Genomic DNA, 23,774 nt, shown 5'->3' with positions numbered 1-23,774 from the left:
CCAGGCATGTGCTCTGACTGGGAATCGAACCAGTAATACTGTGGTTTGCAGCCTGTGCTCAATCCACTGAGCTACACCAGCCAGGGCTGTTTTCATTTTCATGAAATATCTCTTTCCATCTCTTTACTTTCAATCTGTGTTTCTGCATCTGGAGTCTCTTGTGGACAGCATATGTGAGGGTCTTGTTTTCCAATCCATTCAGCCACCCTATGTCTTTTTTAAATTTTATTATTTTAATCTTCACCCAAGGGCATGTTTATTGATTTTAAATAGAGGGAAAGAAAAAAATAGAGAAAGACCCTTTTTTTTGTACTTAAAGAAGACCTGTTAACATTTCATATAATACTGGTTTGATGGTGATAAACTTTAGCTTTACTTGTTTGGGAAGGCCTTTATCTGTCCTTCATGATAGCTTTGTTGGGTACAGTAATCTTGATTGTAGGTCCTTGCTTTTCATCACTTGGAATACATGCCTGCAAAGTTTCTGTTAAGAAATCAGCTGACAGTCTTATGGGAGGTCCCTTGTAGGTTAGTAACAGCTTTCTCTTGCCTCTTTGGGTTCCTCTTGTTTGGGACTTTATGTGCTTCCTGGGCTTGTATGCCTATTTCCTTCACCAAGTAAAGGAAGTTTCCATCATTTGGGTGGGGCAGGGTATCAGGATCCCCAGGGCAGGGTGAGCAGTGTTAACCAGGTTGATGGAGACTCATATATGGCACCTGACTGTGGGCTGTAGGGGAGGGCTTGCTAAAGGAACAATGGCCTCTGGCCCTGGCCGGTGTGGCTCAGTGGATTGAGCATGGGCATGTATGGCTGGGTTGTGGGGCCAGGTCCCCAGTAGAGGGTGTATGAGGGGCAAACACACTGATGTTTCTCTCCCTCTCTTCCTTTCCCCCTGTCTGTAAAAATAAATACATAAAAATCTTTCAGAAGCCCTGGCTGGTGTGATTCAGTGGATTAAGCACCAGCCTGTAAACCAAAAGGTCACTGGTTCGATTCCCAGTCAGGGCACATGCCTGGGTTGCAGGCCAGGTCCCCATTTGGGGGCATGTGAGAGGCAACCAATTGACATCTCTCACACTTTCTCTTCCTTCCCCTCTCTCAAAAAAAAAAAAATGTTTTTAATTAAAAAAAAAGCAGCGCTGGTTTGATTCCCAGTGAGGCCACATGCCTGGGTTGCAGGCCATATCCCTAGTGTGGGGTGTGTTGGAGGCAGCCATACATTGATGTTTCACTCCCTCTCTTCCTCATCTCTCTAAAATAAATAAATAAAATCTTTTAAAAATAAATTAATTGAAAAACAAAACAAAACTAAGAATGGCCTCTGCTGGAGCTCAGAGCTAGTGAGTCCTGGTAAGTCTGCAGGCCCTTTAGGAGGAATGCCTGGGACTCCAGAACCTCTCAGCCACAGTCCCTCCTGCTTTTCACAGCCAGAAGTTATGGGGACTTATGTTCCCAGCACTGGAACCCTGGGCTGGGACCCCTTGCTCCTCAGTGGGCGGGGGGGGGGGGTTGCCTCTGAAGCTGATACATCCCCAATTTTTAACTACCGCACATGGGTGTGGGACCAGCCCATTTTGCATCTCTGCCCCTCCCACCAGTCTCCACGTGGCTTTATATCCTTAGTTTATAGCATTTATGTTCAGTTAGACTTCAGTTATTTTGATGTGGTTGTGGGAGGAGGCGAGTACAGCCTTACCTACTCTGCCATCTTGAATAGGAAGCCTATTAACATTTAAACAAATACTTCAGCCTCACTGTTCAGAGTAGGTTGGGATATCCTCATGGGCCCAGGGAGGTTGTGACCAGGCCGAGGTCACACACACCTTGAATAGGTAAGATGAAAATTGAAAGAGAAAGTGACATGGGGACTAGTGTTGGTTGGCTGTGAATAAGGGGTTTCTTTTGAGCCTGGGGGTTGGACAACAGATTCTGGTCCCAGTGGCCCTTCTATCTTGTACAGTTGCTAGTAGTTGTTTCCTCATCTGTGATGGACTAGATCCGTGTTTCCTGAAGGGAGGGATGGGAACTTTAGATTTATATTTACCCATAAGAAGTGCAGTATAAGGTGTCAGCTTTTGCAAGATACTAGTCAACTTTGTGGTGATTTTCCTTGGTGGCCTACTTAGAAGCAGGCAGCAGCAGAGTGGTGGTCAAGAGTTGGCAGATTCAAATCTTTTTTATCATTGACCAGCTGTAAATCTCTGCTATCTGTAACATGGGGCCAGTGGGACCTCCCTCAGGGCTGTGAGCATGAAGTGTAATAATGCACTAAAGCACTTAATTCAGTCCCTGACTAGGAAAAGGAGAAGAGGAATGGGGAGTGAGCAGGATGAAAGTTTTGGTGTGGATAACTCCCCAGCAGACATGTACTGTATGCTAGATAGAGCTAAAATAACACACAGGGACCAAAGATAGTGGGGAGGCGACTCTTGTAGTGGGAGAAGTCAGGTGGAAGATCGTACTCCCAGTTAGGCTAATTGGGGCTGCTTGTCTGAAGCTGTTGATGGAGACTGTGGCAGGGACAGCAGGACAGGATGACTCGACTTTTAGCCTGACACTAAATGAAACTGTTCTCTTGATCAATTTGAATAATTTAGATTCTAGAAGAGCTGATAATACAGATGTTTTGGAGGTGTTTTATAAAGACAGATGCATGTAATAGTAATGAGAGAAATGATAAACACCAAAAGACAAACACCAGCAGAATAGGCAGGCCAGAGTCATTTTCTAGAAGCAAAGAAAAAAGTAAAATTTAAAAGTTAACACCCTTCTCCAATTAAAAAAAAAAAACAAAACAAAACCTCACTACTAGCCCTTGCTGGTATGGCTCAGTTGGTTGGAGTGTCATCCAATGTACCTGAAGGTTATGGGTTCATTTCCCGGTCAGGGTACATACCTAGGTTGCAGGTTTGATCCCTGGTTGGGGTACAGACAGAAGACAGGTGATCAATGTTTCTCTCTAAAAGCAATAAGAAGATATCCTCTGGTAAAGGGAAAAAAAATCCAAACTCACTACTGTCAATACTGGAATTAAAAGCTTTTTAAATAACATACATAGAGAAAAGTACACTTACAAGTGTATAGCATGAGAAATTTTCACAGGGTGAATCCAGTCACGTCACTACCACCCAGATCAGGGGACAGAACACAATCATTATCCCAGAAATCCCTCCTTGGGCCCCCCCTTCCAGTCACCATCACCTCCAAGTATAACTGTCCTAATATCTAACAACATAAACTAGTCTTGCCTGTGTTTGCATTTTATATAAATGGAATAGTAAACTGTGTACTTTTGTGTCTTGTTTTTGCTCACAATCACATCAGATTGACCCAAGTTTCTGTGTGTGTGATTTTTCTTTGCTGCATAGTATTCCACTGTGAATATACCACAATTTATTTCCCCATTTTCCAGTTGGTAGGCATTTATAAGTTTTCCAGGTTGAGGCCTTTACAACTAGTGCTGCTGTGAACATCTTTATATATACTGTATTTTGCCATGTATAATGTGCTCCCACATTTTTGTGCATGTTATACACAGGATTATTATGCCCATGGTATATAATTATACCTATGTATAATGCACATCCTTATTCTTAAAAAAATTTGGGCAAAAACCCTAGCTGGTGTTGCTCGGTGGATTGAGTGCCAGCCTGTGAACTGAAAGGTCGTTGGTTCAATTCCCAGTCAGGGCACATGCTTGGGTTGCAGGCAGCGTTCCCAGTGGGGTGTGTGTGAGAGCCAACTGATTGATGTTTCTCTCCCTTCCCCTCTCTAACAATAAATAAATAAAATCTTTAAAAAATAAAAATAAAATGAATAAACATTGATTTTTATTGAGATTAATATATGTCTCATACATTGATGTATCTCTTCCTCTCTTCCCCTATCTCTAAAAATAAATAAAATCTCTTTTAAAAATGAGTAAACATATCCTCAGGTGACGATTTAAAAAGAACAGGAAAATTAAACAACTTTCAGAGTTAGAAAAGAGCCACTCAGATATGTTGCCTTCTTTTTTTAAAGATTTTATTTACTTTTAGAGAGGGGAAGGGAGGGAGAAAGAAAGGGAGAGAACATCAATGTGTGAGAGATACATTGATTGGCTGCCTCTCTCACACCCCCAACCCAGGCATGTGCCCTGATGAGGAATTGAACCAGCAACCTTTCAGTTCACAGGTTTGTGCTCAACCAACTGAGTCACACCAGCCAGAGCAGTTGCTTTCTTTATTAAAAACAAAAGGGTATCTAATACAAGCCTTCAAAGATGTTTCAGGGCAGTGGGCTGCCAGGCTTCAAGGAGAAGGAGAAGCAGGGCTTTGGAAGCCATTGAGAAGCCAGGCAGGCTGCTCTCTCTCTGTTAGGATCATTTTTCCAGCTTCTTTCTGCATGTCCACTTTACTCTTGTCCCTCTTGGCAGACCTGCTTCCTCTGCTTCTCTTAGCACAAGGCCAAACATGGCCTCCTCTGTCTCAGGTTAGGTTAGGTGACCAGAGGAAATGGGTAAGAATCTCTGAATCTTAATAGCATGATCCTGAGAGGTGAGCCTGAATGGCCCAGTCAAGAGTCTAGTCAGTTATGGCTGAGGGGGCAGCATCCTGTATAATCATGACTGCCTTTTGGGTGGGCTCTGTGGCACCCACAGAAAGCAATTTGGGCTGAGCAGACATTCTCAGAAGCGCAGTGGAGTTCTGAGCTAGAAACAAGGCCTGAGGACTAGTCTCTGGGCCTTTATCTTCTGTTTGCTAGTGTCACCCAGTGTTTTTTACAGACAGGCCTTTATGTTGGTTTTTGTTTATGTATGCTTTTCTTTGGGTATTTTCAGAGGCTTCCAAGAATACTGAGACATTGGAAAGATAGCATGTCAAATAAATGAGAGAATCCCGAAACAAATCAGGCCTATGAGCCGTGGAATTTGAAAAAAACTACATACGCTTTTGATCTAAAACCAAATTCTTGGGTTTGGACTGCAAATACAGGAGTCCAAACTAGACTCAAATGTTCCCTCTCTCCAGAAACTCAGGGACAACTCCCATATTCTTTTCTGGAGCCTCTCCTTCTGGAGGGAGCCCTTGTAACTTACACACCATGGCCCAGCACCTGTCTCTGTGAGTATTCTCTGAGATGTGTATTTTGTTCAGTTCCAAATAACACAAGGCAGAGACAACTTATTCTATTGTCATCTATTCATTATTGTGGTTGTCCTTAAAAACATTTTAAAAATAAAGTGACCATAGGGGAAACTGAGTACAGGTTATAGAGGAACTCTCTAATATTCATGCAACTTTTCTGTAAATCTAAAATGAAATATTTACCTAAAAAATAAAACAAAATAGCCCTGGCTAATGTGGCTCAGTGGATTGAGCACCAGCCTGTGAAACAAAGGGTTGCTGGTTCGGTTCCTGGTAAGGACACATGCCTGGATTGCGGGCCAGGTTCCCTGGTGTGGGGCATGCAAGAGCAACCACACGATGTTTCTCTCCCTCTCTTTCTCCCTCCCTTCCCCTCTGTCTAAAAATAAAATATTTTAAAATAAATAAAATATTGAAAAAAATAACCTACCAAATACCTAAGCCTAAGGGTGAAATTGATTATATATACATTTTCTTTTTTTAATTTTTAAATTTTTAAATTATAGTTGACATTCAGTATTATATTAGTTTCAGGTATACAACGTAGTGGTTAGACATTTATATAACTTACAAAACGATCCCCCCAATAAATGTAGTACTCACCTGACACCACGTATAGTTATAGGACCTACCTGGCACCATACATAGTTATTACAATATTATTCACTCTATTTCTTTTTTTTTTAAAGATTTTATTTATTTATTTTTAGGGAGGGAAGGGAGGTAGGGGGGAGAGAGAGAGAGAGAGAGAGAGAGAGAGAGAGAGGGAGAAACATCAATGTGCGGTTGCTGGGGGTTATGGCCTGCAACCCAGGATTGTACCCTGGCTGGGAATCGAACCTGGGACACTTTGGTTCCCAGCCCGCGCTCAATCCACTGAGCTATGCCAGCCAGGGCTATTCACTCTATTTCTTATGCTGTACTTAGCATCCCTGTGACTATTTTGTAACTACTAATTTGTACTTCTTAATCCCTTCACTTTTTGCACTCAGCCCCCCAAACCTTTCATGTGGCAACGATCAGTTTGTTCTCTGTATCTCTATGAATTTGTTTCTGTTTTGTTTGTTTGTTGTGGTTCTGCATATAAGTGAAATCATACAGTATGTGCCATTTTGTCTGACCTATTTTACTTAGCATAATACCTTCTAGGTCCATCCATGTTGTTGCAAATGGTAAGATTTCATTCATTTTTATGGCTGAGTAATATTCCATTGTATATATGTACCACCTCTTCTTTATCCAATTGTCTATCAATGGACACTTCACTTTTGTCCATATCTTGGCTACTATAAATAACTCTGCAATGAACATAGGGGTGTATATATTCTTTCTAATCAGTGTTTTGATTTTCTTCAGATATCTTCCCAGAAGTGGAATTGCTGGGTCATGAGGCAGTTGCATTTTTAATTTTTAGAGGTATCTCCATACTTTTTTCCTCAGTTGGCTGCATTAGTCTGTATTCCCACTAACAGTGCATGAGGGTTCCTGTTCTCCTTTCTCCACATCCTCTCCAACACTTGTTGTTAATTTATTGCTAAAAGCTATTCTGATGGGTGTAAGATGATATCTCATTGTGGTTTTGATTTGCTTTTCTCTGATGATTAGTAATGTTGAACATCTTTTCATGTGTGTATTGGCCATCGATATGTCCTCATTGGAGAAATATCTACTCAGGTCCTCTGCCCATGTTTCAATAGGATTTGATTTTGTTTTTGTTTTGATGTTAAGTTTTTTTTTTTAAGTATATTCTTTTTTTTAAGATTTTATTTATTTATTTTTTAGAGAGGGAAGGGAGGGAGAAAGAGAGAGAGAGAGAGAGAGAAACATCAATGTGCAGTTGCTGGGGGTCATGGCCTGCAACCCAGATATGTACCCTGACTGGGAATCGAACCTGCGACACTCTGGTTCGAAGCCCGCGCTCAATCCACTGAGCTACGCCAGCCAGGGCTGATGTTAAGTTTTATGAGCTCTGTATGTATTTTGGATATTAATACATCATTGTGTATATCATTGGCGAATATATTCTCCCATTCAGTAGGTTCTTTTCATTTCATTGATGGTTTCCTTTGCTGTGCAAACACTTTATTTTTTTTTTCTTTTAGTGATTCCAGAGAAAAGGGAAAAGGGTGAGGAAGAGGAGGAGAAACATCAATGTGAGAAAGACATCTGTTGGTAGCCTCTTGCACATGCCCAAACAGGGAATGTGCCCTGACTAGAAATCAAACCTGCAAACTTTCTGTTTGTGGGATGACACCCAACCAACTGAACCACACCAGCCAGGGCTGAAAAAACTTTTTAGTTTGACCCTGGCTGGCTGGCGTAGCTCAGTGGATTGAGCGCGGGCTGCGAACCAAAGTGTCACAGATTCAATTCCCAGTCGGGGCGCATGCCTGGGTTGCAGGCCATGGCCCCCAGCAGCCGCACATTGATGTTTCTCTCTCTCTCTCTATCTCCCTCGCTTCCCTCTCTAAAAATAAATGGGTAAAATCTTAAAAAAAAACAAACTTTTTACTTTGATGTAGTTCCATTTGATTTTTTTCTTTTGTTTCCCTTACCCAAGGAGACATATCCAAGGAAATATAACTAAGAACAATGTCAAAGAGTTTACTGCCTGTGTTTTCTTCTAGGGGTTTTAGGGTTTTGGGTCTTACATTTAAGCCTTTATCCCATTTTGAGTTTATTCTTGTATATGGGGTAAGAAAGTGATCTACTTTCATTTTTTTGCATATATCTGTACAGTTTTTCCAACACCATTTATTCAAGAGACTGTCTTTACCCCATTGTATATTCTTGTCTCCTTTTTCATAGATTAATTGACTATATAATCGTGAGTTTATTAGTGGGCTCTGAATTCTGATCCATTGATCTATTTGTCTGTTTTTTTTTTAAATTTTATTTATTTTTAGAGAGAGGGTAAGGGAAAGAAAAAGAGAAGGAGAGAAACATCAGTGTTTACTTGCTTCTCATGCTCCTCCTACTGGGGACCTGGCACACAACCCAGGCATGTGCCCTGACTAGGAATCAAACTGTCAACCCTTTGATTTGTAGGCCAGTGATCAATCCACTGAGCCACACCAGCCAGGGCAATGTATGTATTTTCAAGTGTGGTGCTCAAGGAGGCATGGTCATGGGAGAGTGAGTTCTTGGTATGTTGTGTTTACAAATCACCAAAAGCTGTTGAGCTCTGCCTGTGATGTCTACATTTTAAAAACTGACCTTAAGGTGTTTCTACATAGGTTGGTTCCACAGAGGTTGACAGAGAAATGTACTATTTCTAGGTTGTTTGATCTTTTTTTGAAATTGCTCTTGAATTAGATGTAAGACCACTTCATTTATTTTTTTATGATTTTATTTATTTATTTTTAGAGAGAAGGGAAAGGAAGGAGAAGAAAGAGTAGGAGAGAAACATCACTGTGTGGTTGCCTCTCATGTGCCCCAAACTGGGGACCTGGCCCCGCAACCCAGGCATGTGACCCAACTGGCAATCGAACTGGCAACCCTTGGGTTCACAGGCCCATGGTCAATCCACTGAGCTACACCAGCCAGGGCTAGGTTGTTTGATCTTAACACAACCCTCTGTAGGTGCTTCGGTGAATTGCATGGGGGCAGCAGAGTGACATAGAAAGCTCATTGCATGCTTTTCACTTACTGGCTGGGCAGCTTTAGGGGAGTTACTTAACTGGAATTCCTGAGTATGTGTGAAATGGGGATTAATAACATTGTGCTACTGACTGGCTGTGACAATTAAATGAGACTGTGCATTAAAGGTGCTTGGTCTGTTGTCAGGACTTAGTAACTGACATTTCGAAGAACACTAGAGACAGTATATTTTTCCATCATCTCTTACTGAGTAGCAAAACTTAGCAGCTTAAAACACATTTTGTTTCCATCACATTTTTGTGGGTCAAGAACTTGGGCAAGCCTTGGGTAGTTTACAGGGACTGGAGGACCCATTCCCAAAATGGCTTCTTCACCCATGTGCTGGGCAACTTGGTGCTTTCTAGCCTCTCTCCACATGGCACCTCATCCCTCCAGGGCCTCTCCATGTGGCTTGCTTGGGCTTCTCACGGTGTGGTGCTCTTGGGGTAGTCAACTGCTTACTTAGCAGCTGGCTTGACTGCATGTCCCAAGAGCCAGGAACTGAAAGCTACCAGTTTCTTTCTTTTTCTTTTTTCTTTCTTCTTGAGGGAGAGAAGCATCAATGTGTGGTTGCCTCTCAAGTGCCCCTTACTGGGGACCTGGTCCGCAACCCAGGCATGTGCCCTGACTGGGAATCAAACCGGCGACCCTTTGGTTCACAGGCCCACGCTCAATCCATTGAGCTACACCAGCCAGGGCACTGCTGCCAGTTTCTTAAAATCTGGGCCCTGAAACTGGCACCAGGACCAACTTCGTGGGTGTATCTGACCTGTGAAGTCACACAGGGCCCTGTGCTTACTTTGATGCCCTGATTTTACCATCCCAACAGTTTAAAAAAATTATTAACAGCCCTGACTTCTGTGGCTCAGTGGCTTGGGCATCGTCCCCCAAAGCTAAATGTCACTGGTTCATTCCCAGTCAGTGCACATGCCTGGATTGTAGTTTGGTCCCCAGTGGGGGCACATAGAAGAGGCAACTGAGCGATGTTTTGCTCTCACATTGATGTTTCACTTCCCTTCTTTCTCCTCCCTTCCCCTTTCTCTACAAATAAATAAATGAAATCTTTTAAAACACTTTTTAACAGCCCTGGCTGGTGTGGCTCAGTGGATTGTGCACCAGCCCGAGAACCAAACGGTCCTTGATTCTATTCCTAGTCAGGGCACATGCCTGGGTTGCTGGCCAGATCCCCAGTAGGGGGAGCATGAGAGGCAACCACACACTGATGTTTCTCTTCCTCTCTTTCTCCTTCTCTTCCTCTCTCCCTAAAAATAAATAAATAAAATCTTTAAAAAACATTTATTAACAGTATAGCTGGCATATAATAGTATATCAGTTGCAGGTGTACAAAACAGTGATTTGACATTTACATATCTTATGATGTGATCACCATGCTAAGTCTAGTAACTATCTGTCATTGTACAAAATTATCAATATTATAGACTATGTTCTCTGTGCTGTACACTACATCTCCATGGCTTCAACATATGGAACACTTCACAAATTTGTACATCATCTTTGTGCTGGGACTATGCTAATCTTCTCTGTATTGTTTTAATTATAGTACATGTGCTGCTGAAGCAAGCACTACCATCTTGAAATTCTTAGTAAAATTTTTGAGGTGCTCTGGCCAGGCAGCTCAGTTAGTTAGAGCATTGTCCCAATACACCAAGGGTGCAGGTTTGATCCCCAGTTAGGGTCCATACAGGAAGCAACTAATGAATGCATCAATAGGTGGAACAACTAATCAATGTTTCTCTCTCTCTTCCTTTCTCTCTCTAAAATCAATACATAAACATTTTTAAATAAAAATAAAATAAATTTTTAGGACAGATCTCACCTTTCAGGCTTGGGCTGATAAGTATATATCTCTTTTGCTGTAACTCAGTGATCTAAGCAGTCACAGAACCCACCAGGATTAAAGAGAAGGGGATATAGATCCCACCTGTCATTCAAAAGAGTATCAAAGAACTTGTGGTCATCTTTAATCCCTCTAGAGAGGGAAAAGAGTACTGGAATCAAGAAATCTGAGGCTGAGTCCCAGTTTTACATATAGCACACTGAGTATTATCATATGGTATAAGCACAGTGAGAGAGAAGTATTCATAGGGCCTGAGGGAAGTTTTCTGAACTCACATATCTCTAGATAGAGTGAGCCTGCTACTAACAAACCACTTCAACTTTTAGGATTTCACTTTTCTTCCATTTGAAATGAGGAAGTTGCTCCTAAAATCATGAACTTCTAATGCTACATTTGTAACTCTCTAAATGTGTATCTGATATGGTATTCATTAGAAGTGTTTCTCAGGGCTCACCAATGGGAGGAGGGCATGAAACAGAAGGTGAATGAGCTACAAAACAGCAACTATTATTTTAATCAGAAAGCCTTTCCTGTGAACATAAATTGAAGGTCAGCTGCCTCCGATTCCCACTTGTTCATTCCATAAACATCCAGTACCAACTACAGGGCTGACGCACAGTGCTGAACGCTGCGAGCCGAGTGCGGGGCTGCAGCAGGGGCCCATGTCAACAGGCCCTTATCTTCATGGGCCACAGGCTATAGTGGGCAGGCGAGCGTGCAGACAGTTGTACTCTTAGTGTTGAGTGCTGTGGTAAGGAAGACATAGGTCCTTGGGAACCGGCCCTGAGCATGCAAGGGGAGGCTGAAGAATAGCAAGCTGAGCCCTGAGGGCTGAATAGGAGTTAGGTCTGGGGGTGGTGGGGGTGGAGTAGAGCTTATGTCATATCCTATGCTGAGGGAAATGGACTGCAAAAAAGCCCAGTCAAGAGAAAGTTGGGAGATTTAGGGAACTGAAAGTCACTCTATGTGCTGGCAGTGCAGGAAGGGAATGTACTGGGGGGTGGATGGGAGAAGATACTCAGAGGAAATTAGTGAAAAGGGTGGAGAGGGTGAGGCTGGAGAGAGAAGCTGGGCCAGATCATGGGGTGCCTCTCAGCCTTGAGAGGGAGCTTGGATTCTACCCTGAGACATAGAGAGACATCGAAGAGTTGGGAATTGGACTGTGGCCTCTCCAGTTTGGGTGTAAGAAATCACCGAGGTTAGCAGTGGACTGCTAAGATTGGGCTGGTTGGGGGTGGGGTGGGGTATGCTAGAAGTAGAAACTGATAAGAGGCTGTGGTTTGTAGGCCAGATGAGAAATCATGATGACCAGAACTAGGGTAGAGGCAATGGGGACTGGGAGAAATGGACAGATAAGATTTAGTAAAATCAACAAGACTTGCTGTTGGCTAAGTGTAAGGGAGGACAAAGGGAGTTCAAAAAGATGATACCCAAGGTTCTGGCTCAAGCAACAGGATGGATACTGGTATCATTTCCTGAGACGGAAAGACCATAAGAATAGTTTTCTGGTGAGAGGGCAGAGGGATCAAGGTTTCCGTTTTGGATATGCAGTTGACCATTGGACAGCAGACTTTTTTCAATAAATACTGCACATGTATTTTCTTTTCTTTATGATTTTTAAAATTTTTATTTCTTTTTAGAGAGAAGGGAAGGAAGGGAGAAAGAGAGGGAGAGAAACACCGATGTGCAACAGATACATTGCTGATGTGTGACAGACACATTGATCAGTAGTCCCTCACACACACGCCCCACTGGGGACCTGGCCCCCAACCCAGGCCTGTGCCCTGACTGGGAATCTAACCCGAGACATTTGGGATTGCAGGACACCGCTCAATCCACTGAGCCACACTAGCCAGGGCCATGGTTGCTTTTTGTATGAGTCAGGGTTCAATCAGAAAAGCAGGGCCAGTAGGAGATAAACATTAAGAGATATGTGGCAAGGAATTGACTTCTGCAAAGGTGAAGCCAGACTAGGCAAATTAGGAGTTCATAAGTTGGGCTTTCAGGAAGGGCATACTCGACTCCACAGGCATGGGTGGTCCACAGGTGGGACTATAGCCTAGCCAAGCTGACATATTTTTTGTTCCTTGTGCTTTGAGGTCAGATCTATGATTCCATTGCCAAGCAATACCTATTTATTGAGCACCTTCCATCTGTCAGGAACTAGGGTTACTATGGTCAATAAGACAGACTTGGTCTCTGTCCTCATGGAATTTAAGTCTAACTGGGGCAGGTAAGATATTAATCTACTAATTGTTTGAATAATTTCTCAAGTGTGTTAAGGACTATGGGGAACAGAACGGGTGAGGTGCTAACCTAGTTTGAGGGGCAGGGAAGACTTCCCCAAGGAGGTGACATTTAAATTGACATCTGAAGGATAAGTGGTAGTGAGCCAGGTGAAGGGGGTCAAGGAATAGAGGGAAGAGTGTTTCTAGAGAAGGAACACAATGTAAGAATCCCAAAGTTTAGAAGAACATGGCTCTTTCAAGGAATGCAAGGAGGATTATGTGGCTGTGATAGGGGACTCAAAAGTTGGAAAAATCTTAGTTTAAGGTAAATAGCTATAAATAGGTAATGCATATGTTAAGTTATTGTTTCAGGAACTGCAGATAAGGCCCACCACTCCTGGGAGAGATAGCCAACCTCCTGGGGCACAGTCTGGGGAACAAGTGGAGATATCCAAGCCATTGTGTTCCACAGAGGGACAGACAACCACCAGAGACACAGCTAAAGACCACTGCCCAGGGCAAGAATACTACAGTTTTTTAATCCAATTAACTTCTCTGTGAATTCCAAACCCCTTACCTACACTTAGTTCTCCTTATAAAAAGGGATATTTTAAAATGGAATTTAAGATTGTCATTACGGTATGAACCCACAGGGTATAAACCCACAGTCGTCTCAGGTCACTGGCCATCTGAATAAAGCGCCCATAAAGATTCAATCTCTGGCTGTGCTTATTGGGTTTGGTATGTGACAGCACAATTTGGGCTTTTCCGGTTTCAGCTGGAGCAGAGTGAGGAAGGGTAAGCAGGGAAGGGATGAAATAACTCAGGGAGAGAATATAGAGTGAAGAGAAAAGTTTCTGGGAATTCAGCCTGATAAACACCAGGAATTAAAACTGTAGTTCATTGAAGACTAAAGAAGAGAGTTTCAAGGAGGAAAAAGTAGCCAATATTGGCCAGTGAGGCCAAGAAGTGAACTAACATAAGGACTTGCATTTGGCAGATGGGAGGTCAGCAAGGGAGATCTTCGAGGAGGAATCAATTGCACTGGGATAATGGAGGCAGAAACCAGAATGCATACATAGAGTTGAGATGTGATTAAGAAGTGAGGAAAGCTCCCTGGCTGGCATAGCTCAGTGAATTGAGCATGGATGGGCCTGTGAACCAAGGGGTTGTCAGTTCAATTCCCAGCCTAAGGCACATGCCTGGGTTGCAGGCCAGGTCCCCAGTAAGGGGCACATCAGAGGCAACCACGCATTGATGTTTCTCCCTCTCTTTCTCCTTCCTTTCCCCTCTCTCTAAAAATAAATGAATAAAGTCTCTAAAAAAAAAAGAGGTGAGGAAAGCCCTGGCTGGTAGCTCAATTGGTCAGAGTATCCTCCCAGTGTGCCAAGGTTGTGGGTCTGATGCCTGGTCAGAGCTCATACAGTAATCAACCAATGAATGCATTAATAAGTGGAACAACAAATTGATGTTTCATCCTGACCCGTGTGGCTGAGTGGGTTGAGTGTCATCCTACAAACTGAAATGTTGCCAGGTCAATTCCCAATTCCCTTTCAGGGCACATGCCTGGGTTGTGGGCCAGGTCCCTGGTTGGGGACTTGAAAGAGGCAACCAACTGCTGTTTCTCTCACACATCCATGTTTCTCTCTCTCTCTCTCTCTCTCTTCTTCCCTTCCCCTCTCTAAAAATAAGCAAATAAAATTGATGTTTCCTCTCTCCCTTCCTCTCTCTAAAATCAATAAAAAACAAAATTTAAAGAGTTGGCCTGTTTGTCACCCAAAGAGTTTGCCTCCTAGTAGGCACTCAATAAATGTTATTGCACTGAACTAAACTGAGGGTGAGCTTGAAAATACAGGAAAGAGGAGACGAGGCTGAGAGCATGAGTTATATCTTGAAAGGAGATAGGCATCCTCCTTCATTAAAATGAACTGGAAAGAGGGAAGACAAGGAGGCTGGATGTGGAATATAGGGTTTGTTGGCTGGAATGGGAGAAAGACCTTTCCACAGGTATTAGGATCAGGAGACAAAGGACTTGTATGCTTTTATTCTCTTCAGAGGATTTCAGGTTTAGCTCTGACTCCAGTTTATGACTTTGTCTGGGAACAATATCTAACCTATTAATATTTGATATGCACTTATTAAGTTGCTGCTTTTACTTCTGTGGGCTGAGAATAAGGAAATGCAGCTTGTTACAATTACGTCTAAAGTAAAAGAATGTAGCTTGTGAAGAACACCAATCAGCAAAAGAACCAACATCTTCTGTGAGGAACAGCCACTCATCTGGCTCAGAGAGAAAATAACTTGCAATAAGTGTGGACACATTTTAGAGACAGGATAATACAGTGATGATTAGATTCTTCCTGCACTAGGCTAGCAGGTAAAATAGCTTCACCACAACAGCCTGCTGAGCACCTTTCAATTCTTCCAAACAATAGCTGTCATTTCCTATATCCTGTGTGTCCCGAGGCAGTGCTAGGTGTTGCCCTTATCTCCAATCTTCGCGACAAACCTCAAGCAAGATTGTATTGTTCCCATTTTGCCGATAAGATAATTGCAACTCAGAGTGATTTGCTCAAGGCCATTCACTAGTCTGTAGTCAGGATGGAACCCAGGTTAGGCTGAGAGCTTCCCACCACACCAGTGGGTTTGAATTTTGCTTCTAGGGTCACTGTGTGGACTGTCTGTCTAAGGCAGAGGCAGAGGGTGCAGAGTCTGAGACCCAGTTTCAATCTGAGCAGCTCTACATTTGTCAATTTTATACATGAGGCTTCAAGGTCAGGCAAGCTTTATTAGATCAAAGGCTATGGAGAAAAAAAACAAATTTGAAAGCCGCTGACCTCCATAGGTCTTTGAACTTCTCAGCTGAAGTATGACTTTTCTGGAAGGTTCCCCCCCCCCAAGAAACACTGCTTGTGTGATGTGTTTCCCCCAAGTTGTCTCCCCTGGCACATCCATCCTCTACTAGACTGGCAGAGTGCTTTTTCTAAAATCTCATGTTACTCCTCTTGGAAACCTATGGCTCTCTGCTACCTTTAGGTGAAAATCCGTGTTCCTCTTTTAGCATGACCTAGGACCCTTCGTGATGTGGACCCGCACTGACTTCTCCAGATTTGCCATTTAATTACTCCCTACCTCCCACCTTCTGGCCAAACAAGCTGACTTACATTTCCTGATACGTGTTGTACCCGCCCATACACACTCCAGTGGCTCTTCCAGGGGGCCCCTCCCCCTTCTCAACTGACCATCTCCCACTCACCCTTGCCTCAGATCAGGAATTACCTTCCCCCCTGAAAGCATTTCCAGCACCTTTCAGCCTCAGTCAGGCCCCACCCTCTGAGCAGCACCCCACTCCTCCTGTTTACATGTCACAGCCCTGCTTCTGTCTCCTTGTATTTTTTTATTTTTACTTTTTAAAGGAATGAGAGGGGTTTTTTTTTTTTACATTTTATTTATTTATTTATTTATTTTCAGCGAGAGGGGAAAGGGAAAGAGAAACATCAGTGTGTGGTTGCCCCTCATGCACCCCCCCCCACCACAGGGGACCTGGCCTGAAACCCAGGCATGTGCCCTGACTGGGAACTGAACCGGTGACCCTTTGGTTTGCATGTTGGCACTCAATCCACTGGCCTACACCAGCCAGGGCTCCTTTTATTATTTTTTTAAAAAGATTTTGTTTATTTTTAGACATAGGGGAAGGGAGGGAGAGAAACACTGATGTGAGAGAAACATCGATCGGTTGCCTGTTGCATGCCCCCTAACGGGACCAAACCCACAACCCAGGCATGTGTTCTGAGTGGGAATTGAACTCGAAACCTTTTGCTTTTGGGATGACGCCCAACCAACTGAGCCAAATCAGGCAGTGGTCTGTCTCCTTTTCTTGTCTGCATGCCCCACTAGAATGCAGATTCGCATCGTCTGCTTAACTCTGCTTTGCTCCCCTGGAAAGTTTCTCAGGGAATTTGTTCTTTCTCTTGGGGTAAGCATACCAGCCTTGCCTCGAAAAGCATACCAGAAATGCCAATGGCTTGAAGTTAGGCATGGAGAGTTTTCAGCCTGGGAGTTCATCCCCTGCAGCCAAACCTCAATCTTACATGGAGGAGGTAGGCTAGGCAATATCACATGATGAGAAAAATCTGTGGGGAAGAATAGCTGACTACAGGAAAAAAAACTATAGAAAGTTGCTTTCAAATCTTCTAGCTGACTTGGTTTTCATTTTGGAAAGAGTAAGGCGCATGCTGGTCTCAGGTCCCCAAATCTGCTATTAGTTAAGACGCTTAGGTTCAAACTTTGCCTATGAAGAGGGGAATAGTGTTGTAAGTGCCATTTGAATGTTGGGCAAAGGCACATGCCAATCTTGTCTTCAAGCCAGGAACCTGCAGACTCAGCTGTGTGGAAGGAAGGCCCTAGCCCCTGCCCTGGCATCCTTCACCAAGCCCAACCCACCTTGGCAGCTGTCAAGGGGGAAGTTGTAGAGCAGAAACCTCAGTCTTGCATCAGTTAGCCGATTTCTACCTATAAAATGGGCAGAAAAAGTTCAGAGGAGTTATGCCAGCTGCTGTTGCCAAATACCAGAAAGCTAGGAATAGCTCACCCTCTCCACTTCAAACACTGGTGTTCATTAACAAGAAAAAGGAAATGCTATATTACATTGTATAAATATTTTAAGGTGTAGTTCCTAGAGGCATGAGACAGGCTGAAAACATCAATTGGAAGGGTTTGGATAATTTCATGGATGAGAAGAATCTAATGGGTTATTAAGGGAAGGTGGGACTATTTCCGGGCACAGAGGGAGTAATAAAAGAAGGCAAATAGGCCCACCAGACAGAGATGGAAAGCTGGATGGATAGGTTCAAGGTGGTGTTTCTGCACTGTGTGATGACTCGATTTCTCCCTGGTGTTCGAGGAGGGCCGGGGACACAAGGGCTGCCCAGGCCTCCAGGGGTACAGCACTATTTTTAAAATACACTGTTCTCTAAGGCAGCCTGGAGTCCTAGCCTCCAACTGCTTTCCCCACCTTTCAGTTCAAGTCACCCACCCTGTATTCTACTCCATTCATATTACTTCTAAATGGGAACAATTTTCCAAACTACAACTTACATATTAAGTATAATTAAAAAAACACACACACAAATGCTGATGATTAAAGCCCTATCTCAAAAAAAAAAAAATGCCAGTGAGGGTGTCTCGCTGGAGGGCAGGAGTCTGGGTAAATGACATGACTCACCACAAAGTATCAGAACTGTGCATTTGGAGGCTTTCCCCTTTTACACCCTTCTTCCCCCCTATGCACAGCTCTTCTAGGAGAACTGGACCAGGCCTAGATGCTTAAGAGCCCAATAGACAAATTGTGAGTCTGAGCTTCAAGATGTAAGTAGCTCCTTCAGTGCACAGCTCAGCCATTTGCTCTGAGAATGATGTCCACAGCCTGTCATGGATCACTAGCTCCCAGCCATGGGTGGGGGCCCTCTTCCCTGCAAATGTAGGAAACTTCCCTCTTGGCGGTTAATGAAAAAAATAGCTCAAAGGACAGCTTTGTCATGTGAAACGAAAACAGAATTCCACTTTAATGTGCTTAAGAAGTCATCAGTGATATATTTGATAAGGTACCAGTGAGGCCTGGTTGTCTCAGGAACCGGGAGCCAGGGTCGCTGACTCTGGCAGCACTAAATGACCCATTAACAGCTAAGTCAAGCCTGCATTTAGGCGCTTCCTCTGCATCAATGGTTTACAGTCTTAGCTCATTTTTCTAGCAAATGTTTCCTAAGAAGCCAGAACTTCTGCCAGGTAAATGGCTACTGGAAACTTAACTTTCCCTCTCCCACGCAGGACCAAGCTCCTGCTCCTAACTCCAACTCCTCTGGGGACTGGGCGCCAGGACAGATTGGTCTTTGCTCTGCCTCAGTTGGGTCGGGGGCTGGTCCCCGGTTGTCCTGGTCTTTGGCTGCAGAAGACCTGTGACAGCTACTTGAGACAGACCCGAGGTTGTCCGCTCTTTGCAGATCCAGCGCACTCAGCCGCATCCGAGGCACCACCCCCTCAGTGGAACCTTGGACAGCCCAGGACCGAGGCCTTGTTGCGGTGTTGCGGACCTGCGCTCATGTCTAAGTCATCCTCAACGGTCCTGGAAGAAGGGGAACATCTGGCGAAAAAAGCCTTGAATTTGCGCCACTCGATTGCCCGTGGAGTCTTTCTCCTTGCGGTGTAACGCCGTTTCTCTCGCCGTGGTCTCCACAGCCGTAGCGCCCACTGCGTTCAGAGTCCTTCGAGGCGTCCACGCGGCAGTGGCGCCGCTGCTGTTGTTGTTGGCGTTGCTCCTCTCACTGCCTTGCTCTATCTCCCATTGCTCGGCCCCCGATAACTCCCGCAGAGTCCAGGGTGCGTCGGGCCCCAGGTAATGACAGGCCCGGTGGCCGCTGTGGTCTCGGCGTGTGGGATCAGCTCCCAAGGCGCCCACCAGCACTTTGATGACCATGTAGTGGCCCTGCAGGGCCGCCAGGTGAAGGGGCGTGAGGCCGCCGCTCCCCGGGGCGCTCACGTCGAGTCGCAGCCCCCGGTGCTGGGCGAAGTCGTGCACCAGGATGAGTTCCTCGTGGCGCCCGTGCTTGGCCAGCCAGTGCAGCAACGAGTAGCCGGTGATCGGATCACCCCGTAGGAGCAGTCCAGGATCAGCTTCCAGGAGCTCCTGCAGCACCTCAAAACGGCCTTCAGCGGCAGCCAGTATCCACGCGTGCTCCCGGGGCTCCAGGCACAGCCTGCTGTTGCCCACTGCATTCGGCCCGCCCGGGGACCGCTCCTCCGCGCGCTCCTCTGACTGCCACCCGGTGGGAGTTCCCCCCTGCAGCCCCAGCAGCTCCCGCAGAGCGCCCCGCCGGCGTCCCGAGCCCGCTCCAGAACACGTCAGCGAGCCGTGGAAGGGGAGCTCCCGGGAGAAGGCGGCGCTGCCGCGGTACCTGGCCAGGCTGCGGTAGTCCACACTCGAGGGGCGGGGCTGCCGGACGCTCCGTAGACTTTGAGCGCTCGGTGCCGGAGAGGCCCTGGGCGCAGAGATCGCTGCCACTCGGGGCTCGGCCATGGTCCTGCAGCTCCACTGCCGCGGTCCGCGTTTCTAGCTTTGAAGGCCCTTCCCGGGCCCCACTAGGAGAGGAACTGGCGCTGGGGAAGGAAGCGGCTTGAGCAATTGGGCTCCGAGGGAGGGAGGGAGGGAGCAAGTGAGGGGAGGAGAGGGGAGGGAGGGAGAGAGCGAAGGAGCGGAGGGAGGGCCGGCGCTGGCGTGGGGGGTGTGGAGGGGTGGGAGCTCTTGCTGACTCCCAGGACAAGCTTGTCTCCCGCACACCGGGTACCGCCGCCGCCTCCTCCACCTAGGTAGTGGGCAGCCCCGCCCCAGTTGGCCAGGTGAGCTGGGCAGCCCCGCCTCCCGGCTGGCAAGGGCAGCAGTCCCGCGGGCGCGGGGAAAGGCTGCAACTGGCTCCCTACGCTGCCGGGAGCAGTCCAGCAGCAGTTCTCCGCATCCCAGCAGCTGCAGAGATAAAGAAGCTCCTGGGCGCCCCTTCCCCAGCGGGCTGGGCTCGGCTGCCAACCGAGGCTCCTGGGCCACTCGCTCCCCACCGCCTTCCTTTGCCCGTCCCTCTTATCTTCTTAGGAGTCTCCCTGTACTTTGTCCTGGAGCAGCCTTTGTCCCGCGCCTAGCTTTCACGGAGGCGGCCTGACTGCCCTAGGTGACGCCAGCTCGCCTGCTCTGCCCTTTGTGCAGCCTAGACCCTTCCCGCAGCGCCCCAAGCTGGAAGCTACACGGGATTCCTGCAGAGAAATCCAAGACAGAAACCCAGGCAGACCCTTTCCAAGGAACCAAGAAGGGGTATTCCCTTATCTCCTCGCAGGTCCCTGCTCCAACCTCTTCTATCCTTTTTAACCTCTCCCACATTGGCTTGAAGAAGCAGGTGCAGGTTAATGAGTCAGTGGCCAAGGAATGCCGTGCCCTCTTCAAAGATGTGTTCTGCTCTCTCCCTCAGGGACCTGCTGATTTCTGCGAATTCAGAGCTTAAGGACTTTTAAAAGAGGAGGATATTTTATCTCTTTATACTGCTAACACTGGCTTCCTCTTTGCTCTTTCCTTCCCTCAATGATATATAAATGATAGCTCTTGCCTCCTGCTGGTCCCATTCCCATGTTAGGAAGTTCAGTCAGAGAGCAACTGGGAATCATAGAAGGTTCTTGAGGCAGAGAGGGACACAGCTATGAATAAGGTGGTATTTAGGAAAATGATTATGGGAGAAGCAGAGTCAGGAAGCCAGGAGGATGTTCCAACAGTGCAGGCCAGAGGGGATGGAGGCTCAGGCCAAGTCAGCCCACTCTACTGGGCCCAACAGTGATAGAAGATATCAGAGGCTTTTCTGCCTTGGCCCTCAAATATTTGGGATCATTCCTAAATATCTTCATGACAGTCTATTCATTTGTAATCCAGTTTTGAACATTTACTATGTGCCAGACACTGTGGTAAATGCAACACTTCTAATCTTCCCAATGACCTCAAGAGCTACATATCATTATTATCCTCAGTTTTCAGAGGTTAGGCCACTTGCCCAAGGTCACCCAGCAGGAAGTGGCGGAGCAGGTCTGTGTGACACCAGAGTCTTTGTTCTGGCACTGAGGTACTGATATTCAAGCCCGGCTTATTGGCTGCAAATCACTCACACAAACTCCAAGTTTCAGCCAAACGGATGGACTTGTCCTAACCTGAGTACATCTTAAACTTTCCCTCCCCTCCCCTAGAATGTCCTCCCTCACAGCTTCTGTCTAGTGAATTTCTTCTTCCTGTCCTTCAGGTTGGCCTCGGTTTCCACTTTCTCCAGTAAGGTACTTCCGATGACCCCAGCCCAGAGTGATCCTTCTCCCTCTCACAATCTGTTTGTATTACAGCCTTGGCATCTGGCACAGACTGCCTTATGTTGTATTTCTCTCCCCTTGCTCTGACATGCGAATTTAAACTCTTTGATGACTATGTCGCAGTATCCTTGTGCACCTAGTAGGTGTGCAAGCAAAATTTGTTACCTTGTTCTGGTTTGGCAGCCTGAGAAAATGTGACTGTGTGTATGTGTGGTGGGGAGCATTGTGTGTGTGTGTGTGTTTGGTGAGGTGCATCTGCAGCCAGAACCTTTATGCCTACCCCCACATTCCTGCCTTGGACTGAATCTGTAGGACACTAAAAGCAAGTCATAGATTTGGTCAATTCATTAAAAAACTAGTAGTGATCAGTAGTTTATTCACTGAGCTTACTAGTCAAAGCCACCTCTTGGCCTTTGCTGACTCCTCAGAGACTAGGCCCAGGCCCAGAGTGGGCCCCAAGCTTTCAGGCTTTCATTTTCAAAATGAACCCTGACTGACAAGCAGTTACTTCCGTTGCTCTGGAAACTCCCCTCCACAACCCCAAATCTGTAAACACCAAACCACACGCATGCACACACACTTCCAGAATATGCAAACAGCTGCAGCAATATTTTTTAAATCAAAATGCCAACATGGAGAATGCAGGATGGAAGAATGCTTGGGCTATTAATTTTCCTCACCAGTAAGTAGGCATTGCCCTTCCCTATCAGCACTTAATAATATCTCTGGTTCATAGACTGCAAAGGTAGTTACTTGACCAGTACCACAGACCCACGACACACATGCCCTTTCTTAACTCTGTTGCCAGAGGCCAAAGCCACAATGCCTCCCTAGTAACTGACTTAATCTTTTCTTGGCAAGTGCTTCCTACCCTAGGCTACCAGCTGCATACAGAGTTCCCCAGAATCCTGGCACCCATCTCTGTTTCAGTAGAGAGGGTATCTGGAATCAGATACCTGGGAGTGGGGTAGATATAGGGTATTTGCATTTGAAATGGTGGTGCCTGGTGTCTTTTCCAAATGGCAGCATCTCCAAGGTATTTAGATGTTTGTTTTCAGACCCTGGACTGTTTGAACTGGAAGAGATCTTAATGCTCCATTGGTCAGTTCTTCATTTTCCAGATGAGGTTTAAGTAACTGTCAGAGAGGGTGGCAGGAAGCAGAGGAACTTAAAGCTGAAGTGTTGGGTGTACATTGAAAATCAATCTTCTTTACTAAAGATTGTATTTCTTTATTTTTAGACAGAGGGGAAGGGAAGGAGAAAGAGAGGAAGAGAAACATCAATATGTGGTTGCCTCTTATGCACCCCCCCACACACACACACTGGGGACCCACCTGCAACCCAGGCATGTGCCCTGACTGGAATCGAACCAGTGACCCTTTGGTTCACAGGCCAGTGCACAATCCACTGAGCCACACCAGCCATGGCGGAAAATCAATCTTGATGAAGAGAAAGCAGCTCAGAAATCTTATTGGAAGTCAGTGGGGAATCATAATTGTTCTGCAAAAAATTAATTTACATGCAGCTTTTCAGGAACATGGTCCTGTGGGGAAAACCAAAGGCACAAATGTCTTTGGCTTTCAGTGGAGTTTGCCAATGAGGCTTATGGATCCTGAAAAATCTGGGGATGCAAACAGACAAGGGCAGAAATGGGAAGTAATGAGTTTCAGGCTTCCAATATAATCTGCACTGCTGGAGGGAACAGGGAACATTCTTGAAGTTCCAGATATAAAAGATAAATTTTCCTTCTTCCAAAGACCTGTGCTGACAGCATCACATGATTCTTGGTCAGAGAGCAGGCCACAAGAGAGAAGGTTCGGTTCCCACTGAGCAACAGAGTGTGTAGTTATGAGTCTGTAAGTGTGTGTGTGATAGTATATGTTTGAGTGTGTGTGCGTACACACACACACACTGCCGGATGTCACTGTCTGCAGTTGTCCTATTATCCTTTCCAAGTGCCAAGGCTTTACATGGGAAGACTCCTGTGAAAAGTTTACCATTGTGAATATCTTTCATGTTTAATAAACACTTAAAAA

At 45.6% G+C, this 23,774-nt stretch overlaps 1 protein-coding gene, 1 non-coding gene and 1 pseudogene across 2 annotated transcripts; all 3 read right to left on the bottom strand.

Moving 5' to 3' along the window:
• Positions 1–18,875, bottom strand: part of LOC123805085 — a 23,656-nt pseudogene extending 4,781 nt beyond the window's left edge.
• On the bottom strand, positions 10,248–10,354 carry LOC123805258. Its single transcript, XR_006783287.1, has one exon. It is a non-coding gene; the product is annotated as a U6 spliceosomal RNA (small nuclear RNA).
• Positions 18,391–23,774, bottom strand: SOWAHD (sosondowah ankyrin repeat domain family member D). Its single transcript, XM_045817723.1, has one exon. The coding sequence runs from the start codon at positions 19,925–19,927 to the stop codon at positions 18,968–18,970; it is 960 nt and encodes a 319-aa protein (XP_045673679.1). The 5' UTR covers positions 19,928–23,774; the 3' UTR covers positions 18,391–18,967.

Source organism: Phyllostomus hastatus, unplaced genomic scaffold (assembly GCF_019186645.2).
Source record: "Phyllostomus hastatus isolate PE091 unplaced genomic scaffold, TTU_PhHast_1.1 phas_scaffold_28, whole genome shotgun sequence".
NCBI lineage: Eukaryota > Metazoa > Chordata > Mammalia > Chiroptera > Phyllostomidae > Phyllostomus > Phyllostomus hastatus.
Note: the sequence above shows the minus strand (reverse complement) of the source record. Positions and strands in the feature narration are given on the sequence as shown.